At 38.9% G+C, this 27306-nt stretch overlaps 1 protein-coding gene across 13 annotated transcripts in view; it reads left to right on the top strand.

Annotated features, from left to right (window-relative positions):
- The first annotated feature begins 763 nt into the window (after positions 1–763).
- Positions 764–27306, top strand: part of KIF21A (kinesin family member 21A) — a 157451-nt gene continuing 130908 nt past the window's right edge. For 9 of the 13 annotated variants that reach the window (XM_067696172.1, XM_067696171.1, XM_067696167.1 and 6 more), the window contains exon 1: positions 779–1252. In XM_067696172.1, coding sequence (XP_067552273.1) covers positions 1209–1252 — 44 coding nt within the window. In that variant the 5' untranslated portion in view covers positions 779–1208. Of the gene's footprint in view, positions 1253–27306 lie in introns of all 13 variants that reach the window. The other 4 variants (XM_067696177.1, XM_067696168.1, XM_067696164.1 and 1 more) reach the window with 2 other exon arrangements.

Below are 27306 nucleotides of genomic sequence, written 5' to 3'. Positions count from 1 at the left end.
AGCCCACAAAAGATACTCTGTGGCAAAGCTAATAAAGGCTGTTTCCACAGAGCTATCTAAAGGAATGGGGAAGCACAATAGCCACAAGCAGAAACCACAATGGGTCAATGTTGATAGAATCCCTGGATTGGGAGGTGCTTTTTGAAGGCCAGAAGGGAAAGAAAGTCCGTTGAGAAGGATTTACTACACAGCAGGTCTTGGTGGATATTCAGTTCTGGGAACTCTTGGCAGTACCAGGGTGCAGTTCATTTACCAGTGTACAAATGGTTTAACAGAAAGGCATTCAAGATTCCATCATTTCCATAGCCCACACGGGCTGGTAAATGGGCGATGGACTGCAGAATCCAGCTGCCCAGAGGCAGTGGCCAAATCCGGGATCCGGTTTAGTATGAATGACTGACTCCTGGGAAGGAGAACGTTCATGGGGGCTGGGGATAGGGGTCAGAGTCCAAGCTGGAGAGAGGACAATAAGCTAAGGGTGGAAACAAAGGCGAACCAGAGCGGCAGCTGGCAGATTGCTGGCGCTCCGCTGGGGAATCAAGCTTTGCTTTTAGAAAAGAGGCAGGCTGCAGCAGGGCGGGCTCTAGCCGCAGCATTCTCAGAAGAGCCTGCAAGGGCGCAGAGCTCGTCGCCCTGGGGCGTGGGCAGCTCGCGGCCGGCATCCCTCCCCCCCGCGCGCCTCCGGGCCAGCAGCGCCTGGCAGTGCCCGCCTAGGGCAGGGCGGGGCGCAGGCCGGGCAGCGCTAGGTGGGGCCGGCAGCTAGGCCGCCGTTGACACAGTGCGGGGCCAGCAGCCCGGAGAGCCCGGGCGGGTGTGGCGCGTTCAGCCCGGCCGCCCGCAGGCCGCGTCCCCATCAGAGGGGGCAGGGCGCACTCGCCCGTCCAGCAGGAGGCCCCTGAGCGGCCTGCTGGCTCCGCCGCCGCCGCCGCGCTAGCCATTCAGCGCGCCGCGTCTCCGCCCCAGTGCTGGGGGCTGAGCTGGGGAGAAGGGGCGGGCACCCGCGAGCAGTGAATCACCTCCTCCTCCTTCTGCCTCAGCGCTGCTGCCGCCACCTTTCCATTCAGTCGCCCGCCATGGCTGGAGCGCGGCGGAGGTGAGCCGTCCGCCCCCTGCAGCTCCAGCCTCCTGCGCGCGACCGCCGCGGCTCCGGCGGCGCCTCAGTTCTGCGGTGCAGAGGCCCACGGGCCCGGTTGTCGCCTGCCGCCGGCATGTGGGGCGCCCCGGACGAGAGCTCTGTGCGGGTGGCTGTCAGGTGAGGACGGACGCGGCGGCGGGCGGGCTGCGGGCGCGGCGAGGATCTGCTCTGGCCCGGGTCACCGGCCGCCGCGCTGTGGAGATCTGAGAGGTGGCCCGGCGGGGGCCCGGCGGCTCTGGAAACCGAGGCGACGGGTCTCCTCCGGCCTGGCGCGCGCGGCCGAGTGCTGGCTGGGAAACCTCCCGCCCTCGGGCCCCGGGAGTTTGCAGGTGACTGGCAGCTGCGCGGCGCCCGGTCCCGGGGGCGCCTGACTCCTCTAGGGGGAGAAGCCGTCGCCGCCCGCACCAGCCGGGTCGCGCCCCCGAGGAACAGTTGCCTCAGGTTCGGCCGCCTTGGGCGATCGCCTGTCTGGCTTTGCCCGGAGGAGCTGCCCCTCTCCTGGGCTGTGGTTCTCTTCTTATATTTGTAGCGTGACTGTCTTGACGTGTACCTGCAACTCCGGCCTTCGGAGGCAGGAGACAAAGCCTTACAATGGTGGGGGTCTAGATTTCTGTGCAAATGGACGTCTCGTTAAGCATCGGCGGGGACTAGATAGCACCAGCGTGTGGGTATTGAAGACATTTCTGGCGCTGGAAGGGATATTATATTTAAGGGAAAATTCCCTGGTGCTAGGTCTGTAGAAGGAAGAAAACTCCTCAGCAAGTGTAAGGGTTAAATGGGTGACTGGCTGAGAAAGAAACATACTGAGGTTCAGCAGGGTGGTTACAATATAAAATTACATATGCCTGGGTGAGAGTTTTGAAATACTACATACATCAAAATTGTAATTTGGTCAAGGACAGATACACGAGTATTGAATGTAATTTGGATTGTTGATACATATCAAGAAGCAGAGCTCTGACAGTTGCTCATGGAAAATTGCAACATCATCGCTGAAATATTAATGAAGCATTCATGGTAGAGTAAGTGGCGTTGCTTTTATAGCGCTTATAGTCTGTGAATTCGTTTCTCTTTATGTATACATTAAAGATTTATAAAAATAATCTGTCCTCTGAGAAATTATTTTTTAAAATTTTCTACCCTTGTAGTCTTTCTGAAAAGTTATTCTTAAAATCCTATCATGTCAGTATTTCTATAGCTATTTTAGTGACAAATCTTGGTTAGGTATAGAAATGGTAGTTTTATGTATACTTTGTTTCTTTAATCATCTAAAGAATAAAATGAATTATATATATTTTTTTCATTCCCTTTACAGACCAGGAGATGGCCACCCATGGAGGTGACTGTTTTATGACTGTTTAGAACCACCTGTTATAAAGCTTTTGAAGTTTTAATTTGGCCTTCTTGGTTATTCTAGGGCTACTTATCCAATTGCTGGATTAGTTTGTTTCTCCTGTTTACTGCTACTACCTCTCTTTTGGCCTTTTAATGCTTATTAGTGACTGTACATGGCAGACGAAGGGGAGAGAGAAAGAGGAAACCCAGTAAGATGCAGTTTTGTTAATTAGCAGGTTTGGTCAAGGAGGGTAAAGAAGAAGCATAAAATAGTAATGAAAACAAACATAAAAGAAAATTGGCTGTCAGAGAAACTGTTGTTAGAGAGTTAATATTTTTTTAATCTGTGAATTCTCTAGAATATCACAGGGCAGTTTGTTGACCATGCTTTTAAAACTGACGCTGCTTGCAGTGGAGATTAACAGAGACATGAATCACCCTAAAGTGATGTTGACAGATAAATAACTTATACTTGGTTTTGGTATGCATGTTAGCACTTTTTTAAGGGAATATGTGTGGGTCTGTTTTTTGGGGAAAGACTTTATAAAAACACGTGAAGTAAGCCACATTGTGAGGATCTTTTTTTTTTCCATTAAATACATTGTCTGAATAGATTGACTCTCTAAACTTACTTTGCATAGGATAAAAATAGCTTATATAGCACTTTGGCATTTATAAAGTGTATGGACATATGTTTTCATTTAAAACAAATATTTATTGAACATAAAATCCCGTCTCTGTTGTCCTAATTTCTGAGTTAAAAATAGCTATAATTATTGGACACATAGTATGTGCCAGGGTCAGTGCTGTGTGTTAAGATGTTTTACATCCTGTGAAATTGCATTTATTCATCATAACAATCTTTGACTTAGGTCCTGTTATTATTATGGCCATTTTATAGGTGAGACACAGAAAGATTAGGTAACCTTCCCCAAGTTAAACTGGTAACAAGTGGCAGAAACAGAGCTCTAACCCAGACAGCTTGACTCTAGAGCTCAAGTTCTTAACCATTAAATCTACATAGGCGTGAGGCAAGAACATGCTTTGCAAAACTTTACTTGGCTTAAGGTCACTTGCCTCTTCCTGGTTCTGAACTAGTTTAATTACAAATGAATGACTTTGACAGGATATTCATACCTCGATATTCCTAGAAAAGTTAGAGCTCAGAAAGGAGGAAACTGAACTTACCTAAACTATTTCCTCCGATTTTTTAATCTTTCCTGTGACCTCCAGTCTTACCTTCCAGTTTGTGATAGTCTTCATCAGCAGGATAAATAAAGCAATACATAGACACAAATGATCAGGGCACTTGACTTACTTTTCCCCTTCAATGAATAATGTAATAACAAATAATAGAGTTGACTCTACTTATGTAAATGCACAGTGTCCTAGAGGTTCTTGTGTTTAATTAGATATGGAGACTTATCAGTATGTTAAAGCTGATGACTCTATTTTAGGTTTCTCAAATAAGTGCATGGGTCGTATACAGCTTTGGGGAAAAGAAGTTAAACAGAAAGTTTCTCATTTAGGAAGAACATTTTAAATTCAATTTCTGAAAATGCCTTTTGGCAGAGTATATCTGAGGTGTTCTGTAGGGTATCTTTCATTGTGGTAGGTATGAATTCAGATCACCCTCCCTGCCCCGCTATCTAACCCCCTGTGGCTATCGGGCACTTGAATTATGATTAATACTGTAACTGAACCAAACCTGGTTCCACTTTCCCAGTGCACAGCAAAGCCAATTTACTGACACCAGGTTGTGGTGAAGTAAAGTACAGCTTATTGCAAGGCATACCCACTCTGGGGCCAAGCAAGGAGAATGGGCAGCTCATGCTCAAAAGACCCAAAGTCCCTGATGGCTTTCAGGGAAGGGTGTTTAAAGGCAAGGTGAGGGAGAGGGTCTCAGGGTGTGTGATCAGTTGTGGATATCTTTCTGATTGGTTGGTGGTGAGGTAACAGGGTGGTATTTCAGGAGTTAACATCATCAACCTTCTGGTTCCAACCGGCCTGGGGTCTACCTGCTTGTGGTCAGCATGCAGTTAATTTCCTTCACCTGGTGGGGGTTTTAGTATCTGTAAAACTACTCAGGGATATGGCTCAGAATATTATCTATAGCCCTTGAGGAACTAAGGGCCCTTGACTTTGTTTTAATAAAAATAAAACTGTTATTATTTTGTCTTGCTTGACTCTTTTCCTTTGTATCTGCATTAGTCTGATTAAATATGCTCTTTGGAACTTGGGGAAGGCCTAGGAGGCTAAAGCTTTTCTACAAACAAGAGGCCAGGGACATGGGGAGGGGTGTCTGTCCCTGGGAAGACCCTGCAGGGTCCTGCTTGGTTTCACCACAACTGAGAAACTAAATTTTAATTTTTATTTAATTTTAGTTAAATTTAAAAGCTGTCCTTCATTTAGTTTTTGGAAAACTTCTAGGTATGCTTGGAACAATGTGGCTATGTGGACCTATTTTTTATCTGTAAAGTTTATGAAATGTAAATACTTATAAAGTATTTCTGATGAAAATTTAGCCTCCTAATTGACATGTATTGTCTGTGTAATATATATATTCATAAATCATATATATATATATGACTTAAAAAACTTAGTGTGAAAAATATATCAATCTTTATATTACATGTTAAAATGATAGTGTTTTGATATGTTGAGTTAAATAAAATATTAAAATTAATTTCATCTATCTCTTTTTCCTTTTTTAAAATATGGCTACCAGAAATTTTAAAATTAAATATAATGTTGCTACCATTATATTTCTATTGGATAGTGCTGCTCTATAGTTTAAAAAAATGTGAGGAAGAAGTATAGAATAAAAATGTTCATAGCCACCACATCATAGATCTGGTATTTTCTGTAGATCAAGAAAATACCAAAATATTGGGTGTCTGTTTTTAGAGTGGTTATATATACACATACACACATATCTATGCACGTATGTATGTGTAAGATTTGATTTAACAGCAACATTTTTTCCCTCTGGGTGCATAGGTGTAGAAAGTTATTGATAATAGACTGATGGTAGCTGACTTCCTAGAAAATGTAGTAAGTTCATAAATGTCACCTACAAAAGTGAGCAATTTTTAGTGTATATTCTATTTTTATTATCTAAGTAGTATACTGAATTGAACCATTCAGTTAACTTAAAATAGTAAACTCAAACATTTTGAATTCTAAATCTAAGACTTTATGAAATGATGTGGTGAAGGAAAGTACAGTGTTTGTTGCAAGGCGCCAACCATGGGGCCAAGTGAGGGGAATGGGCAGCTCACGCTTTCCCTTTTTCCCACTATGTCTGAATGCTGACATAACATATAAAACATTTTCCCCAAGAATTTTATCTTGCAAAATATGTCAAGAGCTGAAAGAAAATGGAGATACAGAAAGGACCATTGTGTTTTCATGTTATTGTCTATATGTGGTTGTGAGCTACAATTTTTTTCTTGGCTTTGGCAGAGAGCAGGACATATCCTTGACACTGAGTTTGGATTAGTGTGTAATGTTGTCTAATTTGCTGTGTTTTTACCTTACTACAGCACTTTTAAGAAGTGGCATTGCTCAGCTAGCTTAAGTGCTGATTGGATAGTTAAAAGCTCTGTTTTGGGTCTGCCACTGGCACTGATTTGCAATGTGACCTCCCTGAACTTTTCTTTTCCCTCATGCTGAGATGGCAGTGTAAAGGTATTAAGGGTTATAAGAGCCTTTCCATATGCAGTCTGTTAAATATGTGATTTTTTTGTTGTTAGCCAAACTGTTGGTACTAACGGTGCCTCTATATTGACAGGAAGGACCTATTTTGACATTTCAAACTTGTCTTTCCCACAATATGTTTATCGTGGGTACTGTTGTTACTTAAGAGGAAACATTTAGACTTTTGTGATCTCTTTGTCCAATTCTGGCTGTAATACAAATATGCAGTATTTTATTTAATCTACATTAAAACCCTATGAGGTAGGCTGGATAGATACTATCCCTCTTATACAGATGAAAAAGTGAGTCTCAAAGATACTAGGTGACCTGTTCAAGGTTTCTCAGCCACTAAATACCAGAATTGGAACTCAAACTCAAGCTTCCGGTACCTGTTTCTCTGTTCTTAAAAATATTTCCAAATGTTTTCAAAATATTGGGTTGGCCAAACAGTTCATTTGGGTTTTTCCATAAGATGTTATGGGAAAACCCGAGCAAACTGTTTGGCCAACCCAATATTTCACATACTAGTTTCAATGTAATAAGGATCTTTCAAGCTGAAACACGAATATACATGAGGTAAATTATTTGAAACAATTTAATGTTTAGAGAATGTAGAGGCAGATGAGCAAGGCTTTCAGAAATATTTCATGGAAACAGGTGGTTATCTGCTGTTGGTCATTTGTTTATTCCTTTCTTCATGCATCAGACATGTATCATGTGCCTACTATGTGCTGGACACTTTCCTACCACTGAGGATACACGACATACATGACAGACATGGTCCCTGCTTTCATGGAGCTTAGACCTAGCAGTGTGAAGCTCTTTTTAAATGCACAAACTATGTAGGACCTAACACTAAACATATCAACAGCACAATTAGAAATTAAAGACAATTGTTGCAGTTTAGTTTTTATTTGTCTCTTATTTTTTATAGCATTTTTTAGTTCATATATTCTCCAAGAACAGTGATTTAAAAAACAAAAATTATGTCCTACTTCCAAGCATATTTCATACAAAAATTGAACTCCAAAGCCTGTGCATTAGAAGGATATTATTTCTATCTTTGTATGTATGATATAACATGTATGCCCTACTTGTATTGTCTTCGCATTTGGATCATAAAGTAAGGGAAATGAAAGAGAGGAGACTAAAGAGCTTGTAGATTATGTGAGCTGAAAGTCAATGAAGTTATTTATTTAAATATGAGTTGATACTTTTTCTTCAGACAAGGTTTATTACATTTATAGTGTGGTAGGTCTGATTGTCATTTGGAACTCCACAGAAGTTCAGATTTCATGTCTATTTATTACTACCCCTTGAGCTCTTACCTGCTAATTAGTTAATATTTTGGTGCATAATTATGGGGTAGTAAATGATGCACTAGAAATTCCAGTTTAGTGAAGCCATGAAAACAGAAATTATCTTGGTAGTTAATTTCATAATCTGCCCAATCGTCCACTTCTCATCCATTTCTCCTCAAAGAAGTGAACTTGGAATATCCCTTATTATGGATGTTTTCCTGTAAGACATGTTACAGCTTCCCTGTGTGACCCTGACTTATAAATGGTTATTTTCTGTCAACATTAGACATGACTTTTATCTAAGTTTCAGATTAGGAAGGAAAATACATCAATGAAAATGCATGCTAGATGACATAATTTGTATTCAGTGTATCATTAGAATAATTTTATTAAAAATAAAATGGATGTTTGTTAGTTTCAGTGCTTCTCTCTGGAGAGCGGATTTGTGAATTCTGTCTTTGAACTTGGTTTCCCAGTGGATTAACTATTTAATCTTCTCAGGGTGTTAAAATAGTTTTCTTGTGGCTCAGGCTTTATTTGAAGCAAATGACAGACAAGCCAAAGGGGACCATTTTGATGACATCCTACAATTATTATATTTCTTAATGTTTAGGAATTATATTTGAGGTTCCTTTGTTCTTAGTTTTTTTGAAATTATTAGACATTTATATATTGAACATAAGTTTTAGTACCTCTATAATTATTGGATTTAAAATAGATTTTAAAACTGAAAGGGACCTTGAAGGGACTAGCTGGTTGAGGCCCCTTCTTTAAGATGATTGAGGTAATAGAGACACTGAGCAGTTGAGGGAATTGCTTGAAGTTCCACAACTAGCAGCTCAAGTCTTCCGTTGACTGTTGCTGTGGATTTTCTAGGACTTCATGTTTTGCTGGCAGACATCTCAGAAATAGAATAAATTTATATTTTATAAACTACAGTTTTAATCCCTGAAGTGCTCCCTTTAAAAGTTTAATTTGGTATTTCAGTGAGTGCTCCCAATCTCAGTGCCCATTATTTTGGCTTTGTGATTGCTTCAATTCTAGAAACTAGACCAGTGATTCTAAAAAGGACCTCTTAAGAGGTAAAGAGAGAGGGATCCCTGGAGTAGAAATCCAGGTCTACATTTTGAGGATCCTATTATATTAAAATGTGAAGAAATGCCAGAACTAGGTTATAAAAATAATATACACTGTTTTCAACATATACATATAACATATTAATGCTTTAACAACCACCATGGAAATGCAATGTCTGTGTAGCTTAATTTGGGAATAGTATTAATCATGTAAATAGGAGGATTTTGTCAATGCTAGGCCTGGGACATGTGGCCTTCTCCCTCTCCCCTCACCTTGGTTCTTAAATTTTTTTTTTTTCCTACCCCAACAGATTTGAGGATTATAGCACATTCCAATAATAATGGCAGCCTCACTATGGAGGGATGGCTGGAGGGTGGGGAAAGGTAGAGGTAGGGTAGGGTCAGTGTGGTATATTTATTGGGATCTGGAATTGGAGCTGGAGGTAGAAATCTGAGTGGTTTAAAAAAAAAACACTTTTGAGTATTACTTTACTAGAAAGGTGGTTCTTAAACTTTTAAATAACGTCTCAGTCCCTCCTATCCTTATTTTAGAAGGAAGTAAAGGATACAATACATTTTGGCCATACTGGAGGCCTGTCATCCAAAAAATATCCTAAATCCTACCTCTACGTGAAGCTTTTCTAGACTTCATGCAGGAAAATTTCTGCGTTTTGGGGCCGCAGACCTTCTTTATGTGATTCTCTCTCTCTCTCTCAAATTCCAGTGAGAGAGGTATACACAATATTATGATTTTCACTGTTCAGCTTGAAATGTCCCTCAAACTGAGAGAATATTTGACATTTTTATAAAAGAATGTGCTAATATACTGACAGCACTATTACAATAGAACATTTGAAGGACATTGGGGTTATTGAATTGAAACAAGCTGATATCTACATGTCCAGATTTGGAATGAAGGTCATTCAGTATTTAGCCCCAGGCTAACTTTACTTGGGTACTGTTTAGAGCAAGGAAACCAAGAAATTTTTCAAACTTGGTTTTAGAGAGGTGGGCATCCTGAACCCACCCAGGGGCTAAATCAAGGACAGCTTAAAGTTTATTCCCTACTCTTTGGATCTCTTAGTATGTAGTAAAATTTTAGTTTTCGAGATTGGATTTGACCTTATTCTCAATTTGGGGGAGCTATGTCTATCACTTAGGCACAACAATATCAGTTCTTCTGAGTAGGATGAATGAATTATATTTTTTCAGAGTAGATATTCACATTATTTGACACAGCTACATAGAATAAATAAGAGGCTTTTTCTTTCAGCAAACAGGAATAAGAAACCTTGGAGAGGATCAAGCTGTAGTTAATTATTATGATGTGGTATATTGATCACATGGTGTACTAATGAGGCATAGGGCACCTCTACTCTCAGTTGTATGCCTTATAATGTTAATTTACTTTTTTAGATCAAAATTCATTCATTTATGACATAATTATTGAATGTCTATTGTGTACTGGAATCACATAAGTTGGAGGCATTAAGGCAATTGGAAACGATGTGATATAATAGAATGAACATTGGATGATTAGAAAACTGTTTTCGTCTAACCAATGATAAACTTGGCTTTGTGTATAGATAGTTCTCCACCTACCTCAGTGGACTCGGGAAAAGAACAACAGAGACAACCGTGGGAAAGCATATGGAAAATGGTTTTTACACAAACACAGGCAGTAATACTATTAGAGATGAGTTTGATATATAACCAACGATGAATATATTCGTTATATTCCAAACTCTAGCAATTAGATTAGTCATTCTCTAATATGTAAGCCATAACTTGAATTTTCAAAGTACTTTTATAGGTGTTGTGTCTGTTCTCTTGCTTTTTGAGTGCCTATTACTTACACCACTATGAATGTAACAAAAATGCATATAAATACTTCCAAAAACCTTACTTTACCCAGTCTCCTAATTTTCATTTTGCTTCCAACATGTAAATCACATACTATCCTTCTCTATCTTACCAAATTGCTTTTTAAATAGTTTACTAAAATCCACCATTTTTATTCTTTTCTTTCTCTTCTCACACAAGACTTTCAGTTGGTATGGTTTATAGTGTTTGTAAAGTTACTACTATATTCTTTGTGAGATTAACAATAATATTGTTATATTTTCCATTAGTTGCTTAACCTGATGTAAGACAATGATGACTAAATTGGTTAATAATAGTGTGAATTTTCCTTCTGAATTGGCTTGCACCAATGTTGAAAATGTTGCTAATGCTTTCCTTGCTGCATCTATCTCATCAACCTTGGCAACAATACACTAAACCAAGTTGCGGGTTAAAGAGCGTTGTAAGGAGTAAACTGAGTAAAAAGACTAGAAGTAATAAAAACACAGAATTTAAAAAATATATTTACATTTTCTGTAAAATTTTTTTCTGGCACCTGGAGCTGATGGGCAATGTTCCTGCAGAGTTCATTGATAGATGTATATGAAGACTTAGCTGAAAGCATTTTAAAAGAAGGCTGATACTTAGAAGCAGAAAATAGACCTTGCAAGCGCAGCCTGTCTCCAAAATCAGCTTTTAATTTCATAAGTTTTATTTGATATTTTTTCTGTTATTGAAATAATGTAATCAAATTAGAAAAAGTATCTGGGAAAAGAGAAAAGCAATCAATCAATGTTTACCACCATGATATAATTACTACTAGCATTTTGTATATTTATTTTTAATCTTTTCATATGTGTACTTATATATATATATATTTTTAAAGAGCGTCTTCTAATTAATTTATGTATTTATTTTTGTCTGTGTTGGGTCTTTGTTTCTGTGTGAGGGCTTTCTCTAGTTGTGGCAAGTGGGGGCCACTCATCGTGGTGCATGGGCCTCTCACTGTCGCGGCCTCTCCCGTTGCGGAGCACAGGCTCCAGACGTGCAGGCTCAGTAGTTGTGGCTCACGGGCCTAGTTGCTCCGCGGCATGTGGGATCCTCCGAGACCAGGGCTTGAACCCGTGTCCCCTGCATTAGCAGGCAGATTTTCCACCACTGCGCCACAAGGGAAGCCCTACTTATATTTTTTTTAAATTGCTGCAATGTGTATACACTTTTATAGCCTGATATTTACCACTTTATAGAGTAAAGCATAAGAATTTTTCCATGTCTTTATATTAAAGAAGGGCATTTTGAGTTAACATGCTAAATGTTACACATCATCTGCCTTATTTCATTAATTCAATTCAGTTTCTATTAAATTCCATATATCAAACAGTAATTTAATTGTCAAGCCTTTACTGTCTAATAAGGATGTTAATTTCATTTTCTAAGAGTTGTGCAGTGTCTTACGTTTCTTGGTAACGCTTTCACTTCCACTGATGAGCAAAAAGTCTACAAATGACTATTTCTTGGAATTGAAAGGGGAGGGTAGTGCTTCTTACCCAGAATATATGATTAAATGTTATGGTACTGAGGATGCTTTTCAGAAAAAGATGTACTGATAATAAAATTTTTAATTTTTCAGCTATATCTATAGCAACATAAATAATGTATTAGTATAATACACTTTCACTCAACACATTAGTCTAAGCCACTGATGGTAAAGTAAATCAAACACAGATCTATAACCATGAAACTTGAACTTGAAAATCAGTGCATATCTAAAGTGTTTTATTTTGCTTGTGTTCACCTAATTCAACACAAAACAATTTTGTTTGAGCAGCCTGTTGGTAATGTAGTCTGCATCTGTCCTGCCATAAAATGGAAGTTGTCCACTGCTGATAAAACATGAGATTACAGATTTCATTCCTAGTTATTTGGACTGCCACTTAAGGTTAATTCAGATGTGACATCTGTGACATTTTCAAGTCTCAATTTACAAAATGATGCTTTTGAATTTTAGTTTGCCAACTTGGCATTAGATTGGGAACATTCCATCTGTCCTTGATTATATTCTTACCTATTTTGTTACATAAGTGTAATTGGACTGTTAACTTTGTAGCAGATTCAGTTCCTGTCTTTGAGTATAGGGTTTCCTTAGTTTTCTCTGGTTCTTAATTTTGTACTAACTTAGTATAACTCATCATAATTTTATTTACCTTTGCATGTGTTCTGTGACTGCAGCTCTCAACATAGAGTAAGTCAAAGACTGTTCATGATTTTGCAGTTTTAAATTTCAGCACATTTTGACATCAGTTTTTGTGGTTTCATTTTATATGTTTCAATATTAGGAGTCTACCTTGTTCTATTTAAAAATAGGTGTAATGAAATTGTGTTATTGTGTGCTGTGTATACTGATGATCTGTAAGTCCAGTTGATTTCAGTGTAATGGTAATAAGGCCAAGATTACGAATTTGATCTTTAATTTTTAAATTTTTTGGCTGCGTTGGGTCTTTATTGCTGCGCCTGGGCTTTCTCTAGTTGCAGTGAGTGGGGGCTACTCTTTGTTGCGGTCAGGCTTCTCATTGCCATGGCTTCTCTTGTTGCGGAGCACGGGCTCTAGGCACGCGGGCTTCAGTAGTTGCAGCACGTGGGGTCAGTAGTTGTGGCTCGCGGGCTCTAGGGTGCAGGCTCAGTAGTTGTGGCGTATGGGCTGAGCTGCTCCGCGGCATGTGGGATCCTTCCGGACCAAGGCTCAAACCCATGTCCCCTGCATTGGCAGGCGGATTCTTAACCACTGTGCCTGCAGGGAAGTCCCTTTGCTGCTTTTTTTTTTTTTTTTTTGCGGTACGTGGGCCTCTCACTGTTGTGGCCTCTCCCGTTTGCGGAGCACAGGCTCCGGATGCGCAGGCTCAGTGGCCGTGGCTCACGGGCCCAGCCGCGCCGCGGCATGTGGGATCCTCCGGACCGGGGCCCGAACCCGCGTCCCCTGCATCGGCAGGCGGACTCTCAACCACTGCACCACCCAGCAAGCCCCCTTTGCTGCTTTTTAATGTAACCTTTAAAATTATAATAAATACTGCATCTCAGAAGTAGCAGCTGGATATTAGTGAGGATGACTCAGTACAAATTAGCTAATGCTGGTGAAAAATACGCCAACCATGTTCCAGAATTTTCATCCCCTTCCTTAGATTATTATGACTGAAAATATTTTATATTCAATGTCTATAGGAAGTCTAGGAAATATTGTTATATTCAAAGTCTACAGGGGCTTGATAAGAGAAAATGATCTACCTCATATGTTTGTTGTGAGAATTAAGATAATATATGTAAACCCTTATACTACTGGTACTTAGTAAGTGTTTTGTAAAAAGTCGTAGTATTGTCATTTTAGTTTCATTATTTTTCTCTCCTCAGTACCTCTGAGCTTCTTGGTCAGTTCCAAATAAAGCCACAAGTAAATCAGAGCAGTGTTATTTGCCCCACCTGCCCATTAGTTTGAAATTTGTTTTGCTGCTCCAAACTTAAATGTCTATGTTTTTTGGGTCATAGCTTTCCCTGTAACCTCCTATTTTATTTGTCCAGACTTGGCTTCTGTCTTGGTTTCCTGATTTATATCCCCTTTCTCATATCTTGGATCCAAATCCACTCAATTAAGTGAAATTATTGGAAGCCCCATTTCTGTGGAGGGGAAACATCCCTTTTTTTTTTTCCAGCTGGAGTGTCCTTCAGCTCATGTGGGCCACTCAGAATGGGAAGTCACCACCAGGTTGAATCTACTTTTGTACATGTGCTGGCACTGATCAAGCCTGAGTCACCCTGGACCTCACTTCACTTCCACGTCACCTAGGCCCCTGGCCAGGCTAGCTGTCCAACTTTCTTCCTTAACCCATGCCAGCCTGGAGGCCCCAGTATGTTTTGAGACAGATTTTACCTGAGATCAAGAAGCTGCGATTTTGGTAGGGGACTGACATGAAACACATACGCACACAGATACACACGACCCCCACCCCCCCAAAAAAGATAAAATCCACCAGAAGTTGATAAATCTGGCCAATATAGTATAAAATATATTAATGTTAATAAACAAATTATTGAATAAATTGATATTTGTTTTTTAATCTCAGTTGATGGAAAAGATTCTCAACTTGTACCCATGATATTTTGGTCAAAAATGATATATTGGAATTATCAGGAAACTTTGAAGTTTTGAGACATCATTTATGGCTCTCCTCATTGTCATTCTGAAATGTAAAATTATGGTCACTCCTGAACTGTGCCTACCTTCACATTGATATGAAAATGTTCTCTTGGCTTCTGCTGTGGCCATATAACATATATACAGTGATGGACTGGCATCTCAGTTTGAGTAAAGCTGTCCATAGACTGTGTGTTGAGCTAGGCCAGGCCACTTGTATGCACTCTGCAATTGCTCAGTATGGGACTGGCACATCTAGGTGAGTTGGCCATTGCTTTTTCTCATAGCAGCTTCGCTGACAATGAGATGGGATAGGCAAGAAGAGTAATGTTGAGGGATCAAGGGCACTGATTCTTGAAATCAAGTAGCCATTCTGGCTCCTGACAGCCCTGCATTCGAGATTAAAAGCATCATGGCTCCCAGTATCCAGTATCCATCAAGGAACTTCCAAAAACTGGTACATCTCTCTTTTTTCTGGGTTCACATTCTTTATTATCCCTTTACCCCATCCCTGCCTTACTTTTATTTTCCCTTGCAGCATGGCTTATTGAAAAGAGCATAGACTTTAGAATCACAAAGATTGGAGTTCAGAATTTTAGGACAGCCACTCAACCTTTATGACCCTTAGTTTTCTCCTGTGTAAAATAGAGTTAATACCTTCTTTATAGGGCTGTTAAAATTATATGACTGTTGTAAATGCATTGCATTTAGAAGTGCTTGGGAGATGTCAGATTCTTTTTTCCTTTTTTAGTTATTGTTCCTTCCTTCTTCTTACCACCTCTATCCTCTCTCTCTCTCTCTCTCTCTCTATATATATATATATATGTAAATAATATATTTAAATCTCTTCCTCTTCTGGATAAGACTTGTAGTGACTAACCACTATTTCTTTCTAATCACTTCGAGGTATGGATAATTCCTTTAGTGAACTCTTGTCCTCCTTCTTAGTTTCTCTGTGAAGTGGAGATCATAAGAATACTAATTTCATGTGATAGTTATGAGAATTAACTGGCATATTTATAAAGCACTCAGAATAATGCTTGGCATATATAGGCCCTCAACAGATATCAATTGTAGTCATTCACTTGCAAAAATTTCTTTCTTTAGCAGGGATTCTTTCAAGTCTTTACTTGGGGACCCTTTTACAATTTATTATGTCTCTTTCTAACGATGAAGGAAAGGGATAATGGGTGGTGGGAGCCATAAGGAGAGACACAAACTTTGAGTTATAAGATGAATAAGTCCTGGGGCCCTAATGTATAACATGGTAACTAAAGTTGATAACGCTGTATTGTATAGTTGAAATTTGCTGGGAGAACTTAAGCATTCTTACCAAAAAAAAAAAAAAAAAAAAGGCAAATATGTGAGGTAATGAATGTGTAAATTGATGGGAGGAACCCTTTCACATGTTTATGTATATCAAAATCATCATAATGTAAACTTTATCATAATTTTATTTGTCAATTATATCTCAATAAAGCTGTAAAAAAGGATGATAATAGTGCATTTATGTTAGATAATATATGACGTCATGTTAACCAGCTGATGTTATTAGCATTGTATTTATATGATAGAATGGATGTCTTGGTTTGTTGAATACATTGAGTTGTGAAAGTCAAGACAGATCATCATGCTTTCTTGACCAGGTTGAATAAAATATTTTCTTAGTCTTTGTCCTCTGTTGTAAGTAAGGAATTACATTCCTTTCTTGTTTATCTTAAGGACATGGAAATACTTGTTGATTTCCAGCTGCTTACCTGGAAAGGCGAGCTGACCGACATGTTAATCCTTAAACTGCTTAAGTATATTGCTTGTTATATCATTAACCTGAGCACACTCTACATATGCCAAGAGTTTTTACTAAGACCCCAAAAGTGACCAGAAATACACACATACTCACACCCTCACGCATATGTATATATGCACACAGCCTCACAATGTACATATACATACATGCTCACATACATGTGTACACACATACATAAACACTCATTATATATATAAGCTGTGGGAGAACATCTTACTATTTCCACACCTGATGTGAGGTAATTGAAAGATTTGATTGAGGTGACAGAGTTCTTTTGCTAACTTAAGACATTTGATTAATTTTGGCATTCCTTTTTTAGTAGTTCATATTATGAGACGTCATTTTGCAAATTTTTAGTTTAATTACTCTGATTAGAGAAGAATAAAATCAATTTGTGACTCTTTTATTCCTTAGAACCTTATTCAATAATCAGGTCTTCCATTTTTATGCAGTATTAGCTGCTGAAATTTGACTAGATGACTAGTTTTGTTTGCATTGAAAAATAAGTTTCTGATACAGTATCAACAAACAAAGTCAGAAACACAAATGACCCTGAAAACAAGTTTCACTTTTTAAAACAAACCTGTTTAGAAAACAAACTTGATTGAACTGGTAAAATAAATACCTTTTGTGTCCTTCACAAATTGGTTTACTGTGAAATGAAACACTGTGATAACAAATGAAGTTAAAAAATATGTGGTAGAAAGTTAAGTGAACTACTGAAGATGACTTAAGACAGCCTTAAAACTTAAGACAAGCCCCATTTGCTGTCTTTGACAAGCAGAAAAATACTCCAAATATCAGTTATCAAAATAATAAACGCAGCAGTAGAGATAGAGTAATGTAACTGAGGATGGATATTCTTCAAAATCATGTTAGATTCCCTACCCTTGCTTATATATTTGTTTTCTGTACATTCAAACAACCATGCTCTCTATGTGAAAAAAGGATGCAATAACAGGAATTTCTGTTGCCAAAAGCAGTCATCTTTGTGCCTTTTTTTGACTATCAAATATGTTTATTTGTACATTACATAATTTTCCTTTTATGATTGAATCTTTTAAGATGAACTTTGGTGATGAAAGTAATGCATTTGGACTTTGAGTTCAGATCTCTTCTGTTCCACTGACTCACTTTTAGGTGGCAGTGATGTAAGAGTAACCCTGTAAAAAAATAACGTGATGCTTCTCTATGACTCAGGTTCATCTATGTGTAAAGTAGTGGATTATACTTCTGCTATGTACATTACAGCCTCTTTGTAAAGTGCAGACAGTAAAAGTGTAAAAAGAAGGCTATTACTCCAAGCTCACTGTAAGCAAAACAGAAGTTACTTAAGTATATTTTGATATCTAAAATGGAGGAATAAAAGTGATTTGTGAGGATAATTAGTAGCTCCCATCCCGACCATTCTAATTCAATTTGACCAAATAAATTTAATATACTTCAATTTAGTCCAGTTCAAATTCATTAGTTATTGAACCCCACTAAAATTGTGCACTCAATTTTGCACACTAAAATTTTTCACTCAATAAAACCCCACTAAAATTGTGCACTCAATAAAAAGTGCACTCAAAACACTTTGTTAGGCACTGGGAAATGCAAGATGAATCAGATGTGGATTTTGCCCTTGACAAACTCAGTCCAGTTGGGAGAGTCTTGCATGTCATTACAAGATGGCTTTCCCATGAAACATGACAACAATTAAGTTTAAACACATTATGTTCAAGTTATTAGAGTAGTTTACCTCTATAGCCATTGTGACCACATTAGCACACTTTCTAAAACAGAAAAGTGACTCCTTATTTTCCAAAATAGTAATATAAACTCTTCTTAATAAATTTAAGTCCCATGACATCTAATCTTTCCCTTCTCCTAATCTTTAACATAGCCCTGTTCATCTATTTGCTTATTTCCCCTCTGTGCTTATCCTTTGTAATCTTTCCTAATTTTCATGCTCATTCCATTAAAAAAGTCCGTTTCCATAAATTTCATCCTATTTTCATAAGATATTAATAGCAAAAATGTATTGATAACAGCTCATTCCCACATACAAATACATGAATACATGCACATACATGCACGTCTGTGCATACTCACATGTAAACACACATCCTTTTCCCATACAGTTAATTAATAACTAATTCATTCAGAGTGGCTAGCTTGGATCTGAGTGAGGCAGGAAGCTTCTATGGAAAGTTTCCTAAAATATTCCATTTCTAAGAATAGTTTGAATAAAATTTAAAAATCCCTTTGTTAATTGCATATCTTTTTCTTATGTACATTACTTCATCAGTCCTAGTGTCCTGTGGGTAATAGGCTGTGTTTTTTTCAGGGGACTGATGATCTGTTTTATCTTTCAAGACCCAAAGACCCAAGCACTTTGAGCATTTAATATTGGTAGAGTTATAGTCTTCTAGATGTCCTTGGCAGATATTATTCAGTCTTACTTCTGTTAGATGTACCTTTCATAGTTGCCAGCTCTTCTTATAAGGAAGTGGCAGAAACAGGTTCCTAAGAGAAGAATGAGCTTTGACATCAAGAGACTTGTTTGAACCTGACTCCTTTCCTAGTTTTTAACCTTGGGTGAATTGTTTAAGCTGCCTGAACCTCAGTTTCCTCATCTGTAAAATGATACATACCTCATGGAATTATTCTTCTCTAAGGGTTCCTCTCCTGCCTAATTCTCCTGTGTTTACATATGTAAGCCTAATGTATGATACATGATAGTTTGCTTTGTAAACAGGGGTTAGAGGTGCTGACCCTCCCCTCCACGCAGTCAAAAATCCTTTTATAACTTTACAGTCATCCTTCTTTTTCTGCAATTCTGCATCCATGGTTTCAACCGACCTTGGATTGTGTAGTACAGTAGTACATGCTTATTTAAAAAAATCCACATATAAGTCAACAGGCGTAGTTAAAACCCGTGTTATTCAAGGGTCAAGTGTAGTTGTCTTTAGTATCTTGGGTTAGAAGTGTAGTTTTCTGTAGTATCTTGGGTTAGTTTCTCTTCTTCCTCAAATGGATTTTGAATTATTTAAGAGTAACAGTACTTTTATTTCTTCTTTGTCCTTCTCTGTGAAGTGCTTAACACATCAGTAGGCATGTCAGACTTGGTCCTCAACACCGGAGGAGAAAAATATAGTATACTCCTGATTATTTTGAGACTTTAGTCAGTCTGTCAAAAATATTTGACTGCCATTGATGTTCCAGGAAGAGTGTTCTGGGTGTGGAGGATATATTGATAGATGCGAGCAAGACAAGTGTTTCTACTTTCAAGGAGTTAACATTGGATAAGGATAGAGACAGTAAAAAAAAAAAAAAAAAAAAAAAAAAAAGTTCAGCTGCTGATAAGTGCTGTGGAGACGATGAGACAATATGCTTGAGGGTAATTGGCCTTGGCTGGGAAGGAGACACTTGAGTTAAAATGTGAATTTTGAAAGGTGAGCCATGAGAAGATCTGAGAGAAGAGCATTGTAAGCAAAAGCAAGTGCAGAAGCCATGAAAAATAAGCTGACATGTTAGTGGAATGGTAAGAAGCAGGATAGCCAGATACAGCAAATGAAAAAGAGGATGGAGATAATAACAGAGAGGTAGGCAGGAGCCAGATTGTTTAGGGCCTTGTAGTCTAGAATGGAAATTTTGGACTTAATTTTAGTCAGAAGGCTTTAGAGAGAGCTTTAAGTGGAGATATGACATGATATGATTTACATTTTAGAAAGATAACTGGTTGCTATATAGAAGATGGACTGTGCTATAAGAGTTAAAAATAGAGGTGGGAGACTAGTGAGAAAACTGTTATTTTGTTCCGGGAGAGAGATGGAGGCAGCTTGGACTAAACAGTAGCATCACAGGTGGTGAACAGTAGATCTGAGGTATATTTTGGAGATAGAGCTGTAAGGACTTGCTGACAAAAGGTGTGAGGGAAAGAGAAGAATCAAGTAGATTCTTTAGATTGATGGTGTAAGAAAGAGAGATTTTTTTTAGAAGTGAAGTCCTAGAGAAGGAGACTAGGGATGAGACTGAGAGAGAAAGTGGAGAGAGTGGCCTTAGATAGAAGCAGTGACACTTCTAATTTAACAGAACCCCCCCACCCCCACAGAATTTGTGGGTATAGATGCAATATAGTTTGGATCTGGGAGCATGAAGATGAAGTAGTTTTCTTCTTCTTCTTCTTCTTCTTCTTCTCCTCCTCCCCCTCCTCCTCCTCCCCCTCCCCTCCTCCCCCCTCCTCCCCTCCCCCTCCTCCCCTCCCCTCCTCCTCTCTTCCCCTCCCCCTCCTCCCCTCCCCTCCTCCTCTCTTCCCCTCCCCCTCCCCCTCCCCTCCCTCTCCCCTCCTCCCCCTCCTCCCCCTCCCCCTCCTCCCCTCTCCCTCCTCCCCCTCTCCCTCCCCCTCCCCCACCTCCCCCTCCCCCTCCTCCCCCTCCCCTCCCCCTCCCCCTCCCTTCCCCCTCCCCCTCCCCTCCCCCTCCTCCTCCCCCTCCCCTCTCCCTCTTCTCCTTCGTTTTAACAAAAATGAGACTGGTTTTAAGTAGGCCAAAGAACTGTGAGATAATGTTGTTGGGTGTATTACCTAAGGGATTTGAAGTTGCCAAGAATGCTGATCGAAGTGGTGGTGAAGGGAATATTTTAGCCTGTGAGTGACATCAGTGGATGAGGCAGTGTGACTGGGGCAGCTTGTGGCAAGATATGATGACATGTGCTTCAAGGAAGATGGGATCTTTGGAAGAGGAATGAGGAGAGATAGGTTGGAAACTGCACTAGGGAGCAAGAAGAAACCTCACTTCCATGCAATGTCTTATACACATGTGGTGTGGAAGAAAAAATAGCCTTACTTGGGAGCACTTCAGTAAGAGCCATGTCCTCAGGGGATGAGCAGGTAAGGTTTTAGTTTGAGACTATAGGTGAGTTTTCTAATCAAAATCAATGAACTATCAAATGCTCATTATGTGGCAGAAGCAAACGTTCTAAACTCTAAAACACGATTAACTCACATGGGCCTCACAATAATCTTATAGGTACTATTATTAATCCCACTTTATGAATGAGGAAATTGAGAAGTTAAGCAGTTTGCCTGCGGTCACACAGCTGTTAGTGACAGGGCTGGCAAACTTGGTTTCAGCCAGTGTTCCAAGCTTAACCATTGGTCTCTACCACTGCTGATGGAGCATGATTTCCAACACATAGTGTTTAGGAGGGAAGTGAGGGATAGATGGTGGGACCAAGTTAGAGGCTATGCAGTGTAGTATCAAATGAGTATTTTTATGTTGAAGGATGATTTGAGAAGCTTGGACTTATGATAGCGAGTTTGGTGAACAGGAGTTTGATGAGCTTTTTCTATATTTTAGACCAAAGACTTGGGGCTGGTTTTGCTAACTGGAAGAAACCGGGTAATGAAAATATTGAGGTAGCTGGTGACACCACTGAGAGGAGGTAGAAGGGCAATTGATTATCTATATTCTGGTAGCAGTGGCCTGCCATGTTATAATCTTGTAGAGAGCTCATTTGACAGTCTTGGGTGAACATAATATTGACCAGTTATCTCCCCAGCCCTGAAATTCAAGCATTGTTATTAGTTCTCAACATCTGATGTTATTACGGCAACTGCTTTTGGCTGCAAGATTCAGAACAGTACTAATGACACTTTTTTTGATTTTAATATTAAAAAATTTCACATTTTTTTTCACAAGGTTACTTGCAAACATTTTTAACAGTGTTTTTTTCTGATTATAAAAGTATTTTCTGTTCATTTTAGAAAATTTATAAGAATTTCACCACCCAGATAAATAAGAACATATTATATTTTTGCTTATATATTTTAATATACTCTCATATTATTTATATAAAATAATAAAAAATTATATCCTATTGCATATAGTTTTCCATCTTTTTTTTTTTCACTTCACAGCTTTAAATTTCATGATTATTTCCCTAGGTCATTAAGTGGTACTCTCAAATCTGATTCTTAAATTTAGCCTGTGTAACTGGTTTGTTGAGTGGGCTGAATTTGGTAGCTTACAGCTAGGAAACTTTGCTTTATGCTTCAATCAAAATTTGTCTTTCAGGGATGAATGTCTGAATTAACTCTTAAAAAATGTCTCATTTTTCTTTCCAACCTCCTTGTTAGGTCCCATTACTTTCAGGTTATTTTAAGCTGTAAGAATGGTCTCATTTTCAGGAATTAAAGTCCTGCCCAATCTAAACCAAAAACATCCAATTCACTGTTCTGTTTTCATCCAGCTCAGTCCTGACTCCAGGCTTAATTCCCTACAGTGGAAAATGTGGACTCCCTTTGTTCACCTTACTCTGCCTCAATTTGCTCTTCATTTTTCCTTCCTTTGCCTTTCTCTGCCTCTTCTGGGCCTTCCAAAGAGGGAGTGGGGAGACATTTAAAAAAGAACTGTTTTTTTTAACTTAATGTTCTTTGTACTTCTTTTCTTGGGGCTCTTTGTAGTTCTTTCTTGGCTTCCGCTAGCTGGCCATTATGCACTTGGGTTCTTTGTAGAGCCTCTTGAAGACAGCCTCCTTGCTACATCTGTAATGAGAGTTGCACTCTCTGCCTGACCTTTTGGTCAGGATGCTCTAGCTCCTTTTCCCTCCTACTCTCCTCATATGCCTATATCCTGTAACACTGAATGTCCATTTGCCTTGGAGGTAGTCAACTTTCCTTGGCGAAATTCCTACGAAATGGCTTGTTGTTTGGCTGCTCTCTTTTTTGTCCACTTGGGCAATGAGAAATATCATATATCTGTGACTTGTTCAACAGCAGATGTGCAGCTTCCTTGCTCAGTTACTACCCTCTTTTTTTTTTTTTTTTTTGACCTCCTATTTTCAGACTTTTCCAGGTATATATATAATAGTAACTAGACTCCAAAGGACATGCATCAGATTTCCCCAGGAACTCTCTCACCCCTCCTCTCTGGATGGACACTCTGAGATAGGCCTGAACTTTATGAGATGGGCATTTTGAGATGGGGCACTCTGCATTCTGCAGAAGCGAATTGCTGCAATCCCCTTCTTATAGCTCTTTAATCTCTGTAAGCAAAGAAAACCTTGGACTGCCCACTCACTTGGCTTAATAGAGAAGAAACGTTTTCTTCACTATACTTAGGAGAGGAAAAGAGAAAACAGTGTTCTCTATCTGTGAATTCTCTTCAGAGTATCCCCACCATGAATGTTTAGTCTTATCTTAAATAGCCTGAAGATAAAAGGTAAGGACTGATAGTTGAAGGGCCAGTTTGGTCAGCTCTTCGTAAATGCTGTAGGGATGTGTCAAGAAACTTTTCTCAAGGCTTATAGTTGAAATTATGAGACAACAAGAAAAATTCCATTCTTTATCTTGTTATAACTGCCAGCATTTTATTATATGAATTAATAGAGTGATTTCATAGTAAATATTGCTGGTCAGTATGGCTTCTTCACAAAGGAACTCCAATTAACTCCCAAGGGAGTGGTAAAAAAGAGGAACTGTTTATACTACAGGAATGAAAGTTAGAAGACCTGGGGTTCAGCCCTGCTTCCCTCAGTAACTACATGAGTTATATTAGGCAAATCACATATTTTCTTTTGGTCTTATATTTAAAATGAAAGTTAGACTAAAGGATTTCCTCCAAGTTCCTTCTGGCTCTAAAACTAATGAATCAGTTTCCAAAGTATTCCTACTACTACACCACTCTAGGAACTTGTCAACAGATTATGCATGGAAGTGGAACTTTCAGAATAGAGCCATTACCATCCCATCCCATCCCATTACCATCCCATCCCATCCCATTACCATCCCATCCCATCCCATCCCACTACCATCCATCACCATTCCATCACCATACCATGCCATCCCATCTCATCCCATCCCATCCAATTACCATATCATACCATACCATTACCTTACCATTACCATCCCATCCCATTACCATACCATATCATACCATTACCATTCCATTCCATACCATACCATACCATATCATTCCCATTCCCATACCTTACCTTTCCTTTTCTTTCTTTTCCTTTCCATTAATTTATTTTTTCATCAATTGATTCATTTAACAAATACTACTCTATTTACTCATAAGAATCCATTCATCGCACCAATTTCACATACAAGGTAGGTAACGTACCTTTTTCTCTAAAGAGAGGAGAAAATAACCACAGTTTGAGAAACTAGTTGTGCAAATAGCAAATAAAGTAACAGATGTAGATTCTAAGTATAGTTCCTGGTACATACTAATTGCTTAACAAGTATTAAGGACAATTAAGCCAGTTGAACATATCCTTGGAGTTCCACTAATTATGCTATATTATTGCTAAATTCTTGGTGATTCATGGGTACTCTAGTGCTTTATTAATAAAATATAATTATGAAATATTATCATCATCATAGACATTAAGCAACTAGCTCTTGTTTCAAAACCAGACCTTTCTTTTACTTATTAATGGCTAATTCTCACTGATGCTACTGTTGATGCTTGAGTGTTCACTGTTCATTGAAGAACATTCTGAATTAAATGGCTTTGGTTCATAGTTTTTGTTGCCTCTGTAGTTTCCAGTATTTCCCAAATGCCCTCATGTTTATGTGTTCAGGTGAGGTATTATAATAAGATATTAGGATCAACAATGAATTTATACAATACCCCAGGAAACCCTATACTGTTTTCATATATCAGATATCCAAGTTAAGGGAAGTAGTACTTGCATCATTGGAGGACTAATCATCACTGATGATCATCATTGATCATCAACATCATCATTGACTGATCATCAATATGTGCTATGCTTTTCATTACTCAGTGTGCCACTACAAGTATGTGTGTTATTCCTACTGAATTAGTAACTAGGTAGGCCTCAAAACTATTACTAATTATCTTTGTTCAGATATAGATTAGACCAGGCGCCCCCAACCGGTTACCAGTACTGGTCCGCGGCCTGTTAGGAGCCAGGTTGCACAGCAGGAGGAGAGCTGTAGGCAAAGCAAGCGAAACTTCATCTGCCACTCCCCATCACTTCCCATCACTCGCATTACTGCCTGAACCATTGCTTGCATTACAGCCTGAATCATCCCTGCCCACCAACTCCTGTCCGTGGAAAAATTGTCTGCCATGGAACCGGTACCTGGTGCCAAAAAGGTTGGGGACTGCTGATTAGACCTTTTCTGGATGCTATTTTCTGGATGCTATTCTGTCTACAGCTACCTTTTGCTCATTTCTTTCTTTCTTTATTTAAAAATATATTTATTTATTTGGCTGTGTCATGTCTTAGTGGCGGTGCATGGGCTCTTCGTTGTGGTGCGTGGGCTTCTCTAGTTGTGGCCCGTGGGCTTTAGTGCATGTAGGCTCAGTAGTTGCAGTGCATGGGCTCACTAGTTGTGGTGCGCGGGCTCAGTAGTTGCGTCACACGGGCTCTCTACTTGTGGCATGCAGGCTCTAGAGCGCGTGTGCTTAGTTGCCCTGCGGCGTGTGGGATCTTAGTTCCCCGACCAGGGATCAAACCCACGTCCCCTGCATTGGAAGGTGGATTCTTAACCACTGGACCACCTGGGAAGTCCCCCCTTGGCTCATTTAAATGATAGAATTAGACATTGCACAGAAGAGGGACCTAACTGGATTCCAGGCAGTGTTTGTCATTCCATGTTCATGTATAGATGTGTTGTTTCCAGTGTCTTATATCTATACTATTTTTTCCATCCCTTTGCCACCAACCTAGTGTTCAGGTTTTAAATTATTTAATGCCTGAATGATTATAATGGTGTTTTAATTAATGTTGTGGACCAGTGTGATATGACCATTCTGAAGAGCAAAACTTCCTTCCATGATGATCTATCAAATCTAGAGTTATTAAGGATTGTTTTGTTGGATGTAGCCTTTCCAGAACTCAGACAGGTGACAAGTTGAAGGAAACAATACCTTTACATTTGCAAAGTAATACGAAGAAGCATCACAGCATTTTCCCCTTACAAGTTAAAAAATAGCCAGCTGGTACATTTTTTCATTCTTTGTTTTGTAATATAATAAAAATAGATCAAAATTTTGTAAAATCTGAAAAACTACAAGTGCAAGTATCATTAATATTAGAAAGTATAATCATAACTGAATAAAATTGTATCCACTTGAGAATTTTGTGCACTCTTTACATGGTTTTAGTATTATTAGATGTTATATACATGCTTAATATTTTTTCCACAATTTAATGCTGTAATATTTTTTCATTACTCTGCCCCTTAACACAGTGTCTTCTGGTACTTATGTTTTTAAAATTTCTCTTCTTTTCACCTACCCCTGGTTGTTGCCAAATCCTGCTGCTTCTTTCTCACTGATGTCTCTTATATTGTACCTTTTTCCTCGCACGTCCCTAGTAATTCACATTGTCTTTACTCTAGTTCTTTACTATTTACATGGTCTTTACTATTTAATGACTGACCTTTTGCTATAGTTTTTTCTCTAATGGTAGTAATAACATTTGTATGGTTCTTTGCAGATTGGGAGTAAATCCTCATTAGGAGCCTTCAATCAGCTTGTTACTATTTTAAAGATGACAAAACATAGACTCTGTGTCAGAGAATAATAAGTAAAAGAGCAGGGACTAGAACCAGGTATTCTGACTTCCAATCACACGCTCTTTCTATTATGCCCTCTGCCTTATTTATGTTCCTTTCTAATCTATTTCATTGCTATCAGAGTATTCTTTCCTAAAGAACTGCTTTGAACACATTTATGTCTCTACTCTTTGAAGTTAGGCTGCTTAACACTTGCATATTATCATTACCTCAGACTCTAGGACAGATCCTGTTCTTAAACACCAGGCGGCTCAGAAGATCGTATCTTTTTAATTTTTCATTTCTAATATTTAGTACAGACATAAACTTTTTTTGCTGAATGAATTGAACCTTTATTACTAGGCTTTTAGTAGCTTGATTCCAGGAACTGAACCCTGCCTTGATC

Source organism: Pseudorca crassidens, chromosome 11 (genome assembly GCF_039906515.1).
Source record: "Pseudorca crassidens isolate mPseCra1 chromosome 11, mPseCra1.hap1, whole genome shotgun sequence".
Taxonomy (NCBI): Eukaryota; Metazoa; Chordata; class Mammalia; order Artiodactyla; family Delphinidae; genus Pseudorca; species Pseudorca crassidens.
This window is presented reverse-complemented; position numbering and strand designations above follow the sequence as displayed.